Here is a 12,532-nt window from a genome sequence, read left to right on the forward strand (position 1 = left end):
TGACGGCGTGCAGGGCACGTTTTACCAATCGGAACTGAACAGAGTGAGAGTCACCGAGCAAACAATGTACCGAATCGAAAAAGTCATTCGCCGAAGACGCCACGACGCGCTCATCAAATGGATGGGATGGCCAGTGAAATTCAACAGTTGGATCCCCTTGTCGTCCTTGAAAGACTATAAGAGTGGTGAACACGAATAGTGTGCAACCATGGACCAGTCCATCGTATACGGACGCATTCATTTTTTGAGGGAATTGGGAGAGGCCAATAAATCGACGAGAAAACTGTTGGTACGATACATGACGAGAGAACAGATGGAGGCCGTGTCCGAAGTCGTCCAATTCATCGTCCTAGGATCCATCCGCATCCTCCCGCAAGACGTTCGTCGCTTGAGAGAGCGTTCGCTGATCATGCGTCAACTGGTCGATTCTAGAATGTCTTTACAGAGGAAAAAGAACGCTCTGATGACCTATCACGAGATGATTCCTCGTCTGTTGCGACCCCAGTATCTCAATCGAGCCATCGTTCTGTCTATCCGATCGGGAGAACAATGATATTCATAAGAGTCAACTCACGGAGAGGTGGTGATGACATGATGGAAGATTTCTACTTGCACCTGTTCAGCGGCGATTCGCTCTCGACCCACGCCGACAACCACGCGGGAAACTTCGTGGTAGATCTTCCCAAGAGATTCCTGCTGGAAGGTACGTGGGAATGCGCTCTGACGGAACTCGCCCTACCGTCTCAACCGGAACGCCAAACCCATCGACTCTACGTCTGTGCCGACGTGGTAGAGGAATCCTACGCACGGAACAGTTTCTTGCCGCTCTTGCGATCCACCGAACCGCTCGAGGAAGGAACTTTGGAGTATACCAAACCTTATTACGTCAGATTACGTCAAACAGACTTGAATCGGGTGCGAATCTTTATAAGAGACGACCAGTTACGGGCATGTCGATTTAAAACCGACCTTTTGTACTGCACGCTTCACCTCCGCAGACGGAGATGGGATCGATAGAAGTGTACGACCACAAGTCACAACGCTGGATACCGTACGTTCCCGATCACAAAAAGTGGGAGCAGCATTTCTCAGACCTATCGGCAGGAAGGGTCCGACCCGACCACAAGGGACGATACCTCGTGGGCAGCGGCGCCCGTTGGCGCCCAGAGTCGACGCCCAAGGTACAACTGGTGACGCCGTTGGCGCAGACCCTCGAGATGGCCAAATCGGAACTGGCCCCTCCGAAAGTTATAAGAGGACGAAAGCGCAGGCGAACGTTCAATCAACTGGATGAATCATGAACCACTTGGAAGAAAATCACGAAGACGAACTGTCCCTGTTTTCCCCTCCACCCGCCAACACGGGGATACAGAGAAGAGAATGGATAGAATTTAGACCGACGAATCAAATCAGTGCGGACGCTCCCTTGGACTTCTCGATTCCGTCGCAATCGGCCGCCTACATGGATCTGAAGCGAAGTTCACTGAAAGTCAAACTGCGTCTCCTGAAGGCCGACGGTACCTCGGTCGCCAAAGACACCAACGTGGCATTAGTCAACCTGTCGCTTCAAGCCCTCTTTTCTGAGGTGGAATGCAGTCTTCAACAGACGCCCGTCGCGCAAATGGGATCCAATTATCCGTTCAAGGCCTACATCGACACCTTACTGGAGACCGGAGCCAGCGATAAAGTACTATTAGATTCGCAGCTCTTTAAGAGAGACACGGCCGGACATCTCGACGACGCCAACGCCCAAGGCGGAGAGAACCAGGGATTGTACCGTCGCTCTTTATACACCCGAGAAGGCAGGATCCTGGAGATGGAAGGACCTTTACATTTGGACGTGTTTCGTCAACATCGCCTGTTGTTGAACGGCATCCCGTTGACCCTGAAGTTGTGGCCCAGTAAGAACGCCTTTCGCCTGATGTCCAGCGACGACGACGCGGCTTACCGAGTGCAGATCCTGGATGCCGCCTTCAAAGTGTGTCTACAGACACCAAACGCCGGAGTGTTGATGGCCCACAGCAAATTGTTGGGAGACGACACGGCCATGTATCCGTTCGTAACCAGTCACTTCAAGACGGCTTCCGTATCCAAGGGAGAGTACGGATTCATCGAGAACAATTTGTTCCAGGGAGACGTTCCCAGCCAATTGATCGTGGCCCTCGTCAGCAGCGAAGCCTTCAGCAGAAGTTATAAGAGATCGCCGTTTAATTTCCAGGGGTTCGACTGCAACTTTGTGGGATTGTACGTCGACGGACAATCGTACCCCAGTCAACCGCTACAACCCAATTTCGCCGGTAGAAACTACGTGGACGCCTACAGGACACTCGCCACCTTCAGGGACGACGTAGACGTCTCCCTCTTGGATTACGCCGGTGGGTTTGCCCTCTTCGTCCTCAACGTCGACGATCGAGTCGATTTCAACGCCAAGCGGAGAGGAGACTGTCGACTGGTAATCAAATTCGGGACGCCCCTGCCGGAGAGCGTGACCGTCCTGATGTACGGCAAGTTTCCCAAAGTGATGCACGTGGATCAATCTCGACGCGTCTTGCTACAATGAACAACCGAGAGGTGGAAAGAGAGCTGAGAGACCAACACGTCCGAGCCATCTGTGCCGACGAATTAGTGCGACCACAGAGACCACAGACGTACGTCGTCAACACCGATCCGTGTTCCAGACCTGGGACTCACTGGACCGTGTTTCGTTTTCCTCTTCAAGGACCCCCCGAATTTTTCGACTCGCTGGGAAACCGTCCGGGTGACTACCATCGTCGCTTCGAAGAAGTACTGGGACCTACCTATCTGTATACGCCGGATGCCGTCCAACCGGAAGACAGCAATACCTGTGGAGCCTACTGCATTCATTTCGTCCGGGAGAGACACGGCTCGCGATCTTTTCAAGAGATCCTCAACGACTTTAGCACCGTAGATCTGCGAGACAACGATCGCAAAGTGAAAAAGTTCATAAGAGGAAGAATTGGTACAACCCGTCGAGGATGGAGCGCGAAAGCAGTACGAACGATAGCGAACGATGGCAAGTGATGGGCAGTCATTTACCCAAATCGGAAATCGTCTACTTTTGCCAGATGATCGTCGTCTACGTCATCATCATCACCTCGATCGCCAACCTGTCGATGCAAAACGGCAAGAGCGAACTGTGGATCACGCTGTTGAGTAGTGCCATCGGATACGCCTTACCCAGTCCCACGCTCAAATCGTCAAAGTCATAAGAGAAGACCGATAGAGAATGACAATAACCATGGTGTTTCCGTTTTTACCTTGTACCAGCATGTGCGTCACGGGGATGACCAACAGCGGGAAGACGCGATTCGTGTACAGACTATTGACACATGTAAAAGAGATGTACGCCGACGAACCACCGGAGGCCATCTTGTATTGCTTCGGCATCCACCAGCCGCTATTCGAAGAGATGGAAAAGACGATTCCCAACATCGTCTTTCACGAGGGCTTACCTACGATGGACACGGTCCGGGAATTCTCCGCCGATAGACGTCATCGGTTAGTCGTTCTAGATGATCTGATGCATCAAGTAGTGCGCGACGTTGACATGGAACTTCTTTTCACACAGGGATGCCATCACAGACGATTGAGCGTCTTGTTTCTGACCCAAAACCTATACGTACAAGGATCCAGGTCGAGAACCATCGCCCTCAACACGACGTACTTGGTTCTGATGAAAAACGTGAGAGACGTCTCCCAGATCATGACCTTGGGGCGACAGCTCTATCCAGGACGTTGGAAGATACTGATGCAGAGCTTCGAGGACGCCACATCGACCCCCTACGCCTACTTAATCGTCGACTTGGCGCCAAATTCCGACGATACCTATCGTTTGAGGACCCATGTGTTCCCCGGAGAAGATACGACGGTCTACGTTCCACAGAAATTATAAGAGGAACGAACACACCACACTCATCAGGCATGAGTCGACTGCTGGACACCCATCACCATTTTCTACACCTGTTGCGGATCGCCAAGAAAGACCAGCGAAAGGCGTTGTTAAAGACCATCGACAAATCTCAACTGAAAGCCTTGTGCGAGATCGCCCACAACATCATCAAAGGCACGATCGTGCTAACACCTTCGGAGAAACTCCGACTGAAGCGATTCAAAAAGATCATCAACATCTTGGGCAGAAAGTCGTCGACGAGAAAAGAAAGAATTCAAGCTCTGCATAGGGGAACAGCAACCGTCGTTCGTCTTCTCGACGTCGTAGAGAGATGGAGAAAATGATCCTGGTACCTTACGACCGATACCAAACACTCTTAGCCGACCAGAAAAAGTCGCAGACGGGGGAAGGAACAAAGAAGAAGAAACCGAAACTAGGACCTCCCGGAATACCAACCAATCACCACGTGGATTCCAAGAACAATAAAACATGGATTGAACTTTGAACACGTTTTCTTTTGTATCTATGTCTGTATCAAGTTGATGTCTGTGTAAAGTGTTCAATAAAAAAAAAATGTAGATTAGACGATCGAGTACGTTGTTTATCATGGAACATCAAGAGGTATTTTTCTACTCGCCGAAGTGTAGGCACTTTGTGGCGTTGAAAAACACCTTTCGAAGTTTCATACACCCAAGTCCTTGCTTTAATAAGACGACACATGTTACAGCATGACATATATTTATTCAAATGTACACATTATTTACAGACACAAAAACATTACACAATTACCATTCGATATCATTCCAAGCAAACATTCATAAAAACAATACTTTATGTTTACACTTAAAATGTCATATCTTTTCAATTTCGACACGTTAAAATTCATACATTTTGGAAAAATGGATGTAGAAAAATAAAAACTTCATAAAAAAATATTCACCGTCCTGTGTTATTTCCATATCGTTTTCGAACGTTTTCATTTCATTAACTCATCAGTTTTTGATCGCTTAAATTTCCAAAGAATCTAGTTTTACCCGTTTAAAATCGAACTATGGACCCATGTCGAGTCTCCACGTTTTACTACAGGAAATGTATGGAAACCAACACAAAACGTAAAACAATACATATGTTTACACTTCAAATGTCATATCTTTTCAATTTTGATACGTTAAAATTCATACATTTTGGAAAAATGGATGTAGAAAAATAAACCTACATGGAAAAATGTTCACCGTCCTGTGTTATTTCCATATCGTTTTCGAACGTTTTCATTTCATGAACTCATCAGTTTTCGATCGCTTAAATTTCCAAAGAATCTAGTTTTACCCGCTAAAAAATGAAATATGGACCCATGTCGAGTCTCCACGTTTTACTATAGGAAATGTATGGGAACCAACACAAAACGTAAAACAATACATATGTTCACAGTTCAAATGTCATATCTTTTCAATTTTGACACGTTAAAATTCATCCATTTTGGAAAAAACGGATGTAGAAAAATAAAACTACAGGAAACATATTCACCGTCCCATGTTATTTCCAACGCTTTCATTTATTAACTGTCCACTTTTGTTGGATGTAAATTTCAACACCATACCAATTGTCCCGCTTAAATTATTATCAAAAATGGATCATACGAAAAACAAATATCATTCAGAGTCACTTTCAAAGTTGGTTTCCAAAAGATGAATCAGATAACGATCGTTATCGTCTAGGTCTACCTCCGTGATAGTTTCGTCGACTTCCATCGGTTTTTCGGACTCGTCGATTTCCATCGGTACTGAACATAGTTCTAAATCGAGGGGAACGGTAGACACTCCGTCTTCTAACACTCTCCTCTTGCAATAGAAATATGAAAACCCATTTCTAGTTTGTTGATAGGTGGAGATGCCGTTGTTCCTGGCTCGGAATCCTTTGAGCGTCCCATTTCCCACCCGTTGGGTGTTGAGCACGTGTCGGAATGTGGTCATGGGAGCTTTGACCCGTCTCTTGGTAATACCTTTCGAGCTAAATTTCACTTCTCTGAGGAGACGCGGACGATGAATCAGACGCTTCACCGGGAGCTTCTTGGCACGTCTGAGGAGTCGGAAGGCTGCCATCTTTGTGTTAGAAGTGTGGACGAGCTTAGTCTTTTGTACGATGTACGTTTTCGAGCAGAGACCGATCATGACGTCACCCTCGTACTCCACTTTGAAGAGACCCGGGGTTCTCTTGTCGTACTTGGCGTGCTTGGTGCAACACGTGCGCGGGATCCAATCGGGTTCAAAATCGTCCCGACAACAACCGGTGAGAGCTCGTTGGTAAGCGTCTTTCATTTCCGGTCTGATGACGGATGCTAGGTCAGGTCCGGACAGAGCCATGTAGGCGGAATCGGTGTCCATTTCGCAATACTCGAAATCGGATCGGTCGACGTATACATCCAGAAATTCTTAACTTCCCGTACTGTAAGATAAAGTAGCCAATTTGAATGGGAAGGTTGATGTCGAGTCGCTCTTTCGATTTTTCGACCTCGAAATATTCGTCTTGTTCCAATAGGGTGGTCAGTTTTTTGAACTGCGGTTTATTGGCTTCTAGCATGACTCGGCCTTCCCCTAAGACGTACGTCACGGACTGAAACTTTTCCTGGTCCATGATGGTGCCGCCGTAACCACTATTGCCTTCAAGTTTGGAGGTTTCGGCGATAATGGCTTTGTCCGGATTGGCGTCTCCCAGTCGTCGATTGTCGCTGACGACTTTAACGAAATCCCTGAAACATCGCTGCGGTTTAAATTCCAGCACCTGATATATTTTGGTGACGAGCATGCCGTGTTCCAGGTACCATTTCAGGAGCGGGGTGGCGATTAACATCTGACGCGCACGCATCCCTCCCACCAGCAGGCGACGAGGTTTCTCCGACAATTCGAAACGACGGACGTGATCTTGCATGTGATCGCCGATAAGGTCGAAAGGAACGTCGGTGGTGCAGAACAAAGGTGACATCTCTGCGAAATATTCGTACGGCGTCATGGTCGGATGTCGAAAGTACGACGGCCATTCGTCGGGTACCCGGATGTCGCATTCCACCATACCGAAGAGCCGACCGCTGGCTACGCCCTCTAGAATTTCGGTTTCGGTGACGGATCGTTGCGGGGTCGGCGGTTTGCGGGAGTCGCAAAAGGATTTCAGCTGTCCGTGTCTTCTTATATCGTTACGGAAATGACATTCCCATTTCTCGACGATGTTATATCCTTGTGCTTGTATTAACGTGGTGGTCTTGACGGTTTTGTCGTACTTGGCTTGACGGGTCTCGCACCATTTCTGATCTTTGACATTTTTGGTCATCCAACAGTCGTGACCGTGCCAGTAGCAGCCGTGGAATTGGTAGACGGTGTTGGTATTGGCGTCGTAACCGTCGACGGGATACGGACCGATCTTTTTTTCTTTGCCGGTGTTTAATTTGTGTTTTATGTCTAGACTCCGTGTGTGGTTGAGATAGTCCATCCAGTCGTACATGAGGGTGTACTTGTCTCGTTTCTGCGGTTTAAAGCCGTCTTCTACTCGTCGCCGGACGAACGATCCCGTCGGCATCTCTTGGTCGATGCAATACAGATATAAAGCATTAGCGTCGAACCCGAGTATCTTTAGACACGGTCTAGTGAAATCGCTCCGGATGAACGTTTGTCCGACTTCGTGGTGGCGATTAAAGATGATGGACGGACCGCCGATCAAGTTGTTCTTGAGAGTGAAATAGAGGTCACTGTTGGCCTCGTCGAATAAGGCAAACGAGGCACCGGCTTGTCGACCGGTGTCGAAGAGCATCCGGCGTGCTAATCCGGGTACGGAGATGCTGGTCTTGAAGAGGTCGATGTCCCGCTCAAAGTAAATTTTCTGTAGATTTTCCACGGCTTGGACGAAAGGTCCGACGTCGAGATTGTTATACCAGACGAGGAAATCTCGAAAGGTCGACATACCGTTCACGGACCACTCGCGTTGGCAGTAAGCGTAGTCTTCTGTTGAGATGTTACATTCCTTTAATGAGCTGTAGAACTGTTCGTGAGATGGTAGTGTCGGATGATGTAACTTGTCGACGTTGTCGAACCATTCGTATGGGAAGAACCCTTTATTTTCTGTGACGTCGTATGCTTTCAGAAATTTGGCATAGCTACATCCGGGAGCCAAATACGACGTAATGTCTAAAAATTTGAAAGTCTCATTGGCCAAACAGGCGTAACTGTTGTTGCGTTTGACCGTGAATTTTTGTCCCGATTCGTGCATGTTTAATGTTTTGGCCAAGTGTGTCTTGATTAAATTCATGTCGTATTTCGCAGAGTTGAATCCGAGAACGACGATCTGCCGACAATATGCGTCTAGCTCTTCTTTTAGTTTTAGGTAAACCGTCTTCTGGTTTTCGATTTCCTCTAGAAGTTCTGTGTCGTCTAAAAAGGCGTCCAGTTTGTACTCATCCTCGTCGTCGTCTTCTAGGAGGGCACGGTACGGGTTCTGAATGTCGGCGTCTAGTTGGTGGAAAGCGTCGGCAAATTTCTGTCGTGTTAATTCATACGCTTTATTGCTTATTTCACTCATGTAATCGACCATGTGTTGTACGAGTGACTGGACGTCGGGATCGACGAAACACTGGGGTTCGAAAAATCCCTCCACATTAGAACAGACGGAGACGGAGATGGGTTCGTGTCGCTGTGTCCAGGTGAGTTTGTCGGAATTGGATTCTTGTATGGACACCAGCATGGCCTCGAAATCGTAGACGACAAACCACGGGTATAACCGATCTTGGACGCGGATGCCGTGTTCTTCCAGTTTATCGAAGATGGTTTTGGGGTTGGAATAAAATCCGCCTTTGAAGCGGTAGACGGTCTGGCCGGTACATTTCAGTTGGTGTCGTTTCATGTTGTTGACGTGTTTAAAATGGCGATCGCACGTACCGCACTGGTATTTTTGAGTGTAGGCCGGCAAGTTGGCGATGTACGATAAATGATGGTCGAATTGGTTGACGTGCATGGTATCGTCGTAATGGCAACGGGATTTGTAAACGGTGAGTGCCACGCCGTCGTCACGTAGATGGTACACGTTGACGTTGATGCTAAAACAATGTTCGAAATATGCCATCTGGTGGAGCGGAAGTCCTTGAAAGTTCGTCGAATCGAGTTGCTTGTCGGCTGCAAATTGGATCCATCGATCGAACAACGCTCTAGTGTGGGTTTCCAATCAGTCTGTCCGATGTCCGTGGTGCACGGCCAGGCAACGAAAGGCGCACAGGTGGTCTTTGTATACGTGTTTTCCATTTCGAGTTTTATCTAAAGCCACGATGGATCTAGAATTCAGAATGTAGTCCGGTAGCTTCACGGCGTTGCCCAGGGGATAGTTTAGGTAATAGAAGACGAATCGGACGTTGGTGACTAAATACGGTTTCCATTTCGTGTCGGGTCTCTGACGTAAGATGTAGTCGGTGACGTTAAAACGTTTAAGACGTAATTTCAACCGGTTTAGATCTTGGCGTCTGGAGACGTAAATGGGTCTTTGAAAAAGACTTTCGTTCTGAAATGGCCGGAAGTAACGGTATTCTCCGGTTTCCGTATGTCGTAATATCAAACCGAATTCCAAATTGAGACGAAAGGCGTGACCCTGGCGATCATAGAGACGTTCAGCTTGCTCCATCAATTGGGGGACGGTGAAATCGTTGGTGAGTGGAACGTTATAAGTTGATGTCACGGAACTCTCGCTGTGATTCTCTAAGATGAGGGGTGCATTGGCCTCGTAAACGGTCTTCAAAGCTCCGTCTTCCTCCACTTCCCAGGGGGCTTCATCGTGGGTCCAAGGTCGAGATTGTAAACCTCCGGCACCTGTCTGATAGTGGTGTTGCATACCGTGTAGGTACAACTGGCGTCGATTGTCAAATCGTGCAGTGCATCTCCGACATCGGAAGGTCCTCTCGTCCATATCTGGTCTAGAACTAGGCCCAGGTTGAGGCGATCGAATGACCGAAGAAGTCTGAAACAATAAATAAAAACCTAATAAAATGAGTTCACGTGTTGGTTTTCTTTATTACTCGGGTGACGCGTTGCCTAATCAAATGTGTTAGCTACACTTATTTCTATCAATCTTAACATATAGGAATAAAATATCATAACGAAATAATTGATTGTTTATAGAAATAACGAATCTATAGATGTACGATCTTTATCTAATATAAATCGCTGCAGACGGTTTTATATCAACTTTCTTTTTAGAAAAACGTGAACTAATTATTTTGCCTTGTGAAACACGGTACATATTTTTAGATATTTTATTACAGTTTATTAAGGTGTTAACAGTTCTTTTAATTACAGAAATTAATCATCACAAATCCATTAAGATACATTACACTTTATTGTAAAATAATATTGATGATGAAAGTGATTCCTTTGAGGATTTGATATAATTATCTCGCTGTGCACTTATGTCCATCTGGTATGAATTTTAAAAGTGTGTGTGTAAGACTAACAATAAATAATTATTATTTACAGGAATATAATAAATGTCATTTATCATAACATTGCGATTTTAATAAATGAGAAACACACGCATCTCAAATAAAAGTAGGCTTCATTGAACAATAATTGTATTTAGCAGGAAAGTTCTATATATCTAATTAGTTACTCGAGTTATCTTTGTTATAAATCAACAAAGATGTGAAATCCATCTCCAGACATATACACACTGATCAATGTATCACAAGATATGACTAATGCGATAAGTATCGGTCAGTCTTCTAACATATGTGTGATTTTTCAATTATAAAACATGTAAAAGGAAGCCAGTTTTATGATACAGCAAGACGTACACGCGTGCATTTCTTGTTGATTGGAATATAATGAATACAAGCGACGTTCGGATAAAGTAAGTAAGTAAGTTTGTTTTCATTTATCATGTTTATGTATAATCTAATAATTTATTTGATCATTTGTTTTAATTGCAACGCATATTATTCATATATTTACTTTTGTTATAAAAACTAATATAATGGCATGACGTTCAAATCTTGAGTTTCAAATATATATATATAATTCGATTATATAAATCAATAGAATGACAGAACTATTTTTAACCTGATTTTAATATTTATTTCAGCTGTTTCTTATCACTATGTGTGGACGATGGGAATGTCCATTTACTAAACCCAGACGTTGATTTTCGAGTAAGTAATGTATTAAAATTAAAAAATTATATCGATTTATTAGTCAATACCGGACGGTATAAATATTTTTATTATTTAAAGAAAGGGGGAAAGAAATGAAAGATTATATTTTTGGAATCCTTATTCATACGTTTATTTCACTCCCGATTCTTTTTAATAACATTGCAATTTATATTTTCAGACAGACGGAGATAGACTGCCATATTTGTGATGAACATTCAGATATCCTTGGAATATGCTAACCCGGTGTACTTCGGATTCAATAAAAAAAAATATATATATATAATTGAATTATTTATTTGTGTGTTACGTTATGGATCGGACAAAATACTGGAACGTTAGGATACATATTCTCTTCAGTAAGTTTATTGAAATGGATGGAATCGAGTTTTCATATATATTTTCAGGGAAATTTTTAAATTATGAGGATATGTCGTCATTTGAATAATAATGGAAATGAAAACAAAATGATTACCGATTGAGTACACTTCTGTTGGTGTTTCTGCATATTCGTTTTAGCCGCAAATTTCTTTTCACATTTGGTACACACGAACTTCTTGTCCGTGTGGATTAAATTCACATGTTCATTCACGTCTTTCTGGAGTTTAAAATTAGCGTCACAATATTTACACGTTATGACACATTTTCCACAATGTTCTACAAATTTGTCTTTTCTATTAAATTCCTTATCACATTTATTACATGAAAAGAAACTAGATCCGTGAATGGTGAATTTTTGTCTCTTCAGGTCGGATTGTCTTGAAAAAGTTTTCGAACATATGTCACACTGAAACTCCATCGTTGAAATGAAGATGTCGATCATTTACGTCTTACATATACTCTGGTGTAACCGTTAGTTGTATTTTCATTGGTTTGTATGAAAATTGTGTTTTGGTTGGCTGTTTACCTTTTATATCGGCGGAAAGTATCTCGACATATAAGGTGATCTAAGGAGAGAAATGAGTCACGCGGTGACCATGTAAATCCGAAGCGATGTGTCACACCTCCCATGTTCTGATCTTGCATCCTGATGATTCATGGTTGCGTCATGACCAAATATGACCGGCGTCCTTCCGTCGTGACTCATCTTCCTTACTTCCGCTGACGTCATTAGGGCTAGTATATGCCCATATATCATATTGGGGGCGGGGCATGCGCATATGACGTCAGCGCCCTAGCGCCCTGTGTTTTGAGGGTGCCTCAAACTGATCCGTCTCTACTACTATCCTGCCTTTTTTTTTAACTCAAAACTCCTGTCCTGCCTATTTTTTTCAAATTTCATCCTAGCCCCCCCCCCCCCATAAAAATCAAATGGTAGCTCCCTTAATAGCTGTACCTGCAACCGTTTATATAGGAATGCAAGACCTTGTTCCTGAAAATGCTGGAAAATGCTGGTATATACACCACTGGGTCGATGCCACTGCTGGTGGACGTTTTGTCTCCGAGGGTTT

At 44.8% G+C, this 12,532-nt stretch overlaps 1 protein-coding gene, 1 long non-coding RNA gene and 1 pseudogene across 2 annotated transcripts; 1 reads left to right on the top strand and 2 right to left on the bottom strand.

Annotated features, from left to right (window-relative positions):
- Positions 1-4,690: 4,690 nt before the first annotated feature.
- Positions 4,691-9,013, bottom strand: LOC143047699 (uncharacterized; annotated as a pseudogene).
- Positions 9,014-9,110: 97 nt separating this feature from the next.
- LOC143047700 (uncharacterized) lies at positions 9,111-11,931 on the bottom strand. Its single transcript, XM_076220908.1, has 2 exons — positions 11,557-11,931; positions 9,111-9,895 (listed from the first exon to the last, which is right to left on the bottom strand). The coding sequence occupies exons 1-2, from the start codon at positions 11,902-11,904 to the stop codon at positions 9,113-9,115; spliced, it is 1,131 nt and encodes a 376-aa protein (XP_076077023.1). The 5' UTR covers positions 11,905-11,931; the 3' UTR covers positions 9,111-9,112.
- LOC143047701 (uncharacterized) lies at positions 10,492-11,367 on the top strand. The gene is made up of 3 exons (XR_012969637.1): positions 10,492-10,787; positions 11,015-11,081; positions 11,263-11,367. It is a non-coding gene; the product is annotated as an uncharacterized LOC143047701 (long non-coding RNA).
- Positions 11,932-12,532: the final 601 nt, after the last annotated feature.

Source organism: Mytilus galloprovincialis, chromosome 10 (assembly GCF_965363235.1).
Source record: "Mytilus galloprovincialis chromosome 10, xbMytGall1.hap1.1, whole genome shotgun sequence".
In the NCBI taxonomy this organism is placed as follows: Eukaryota; Metazoa; Mollusca; class Bivalvia; order Mytilida; family Mytilidae; genus Mytilus; species Mytilus galloprovincialis.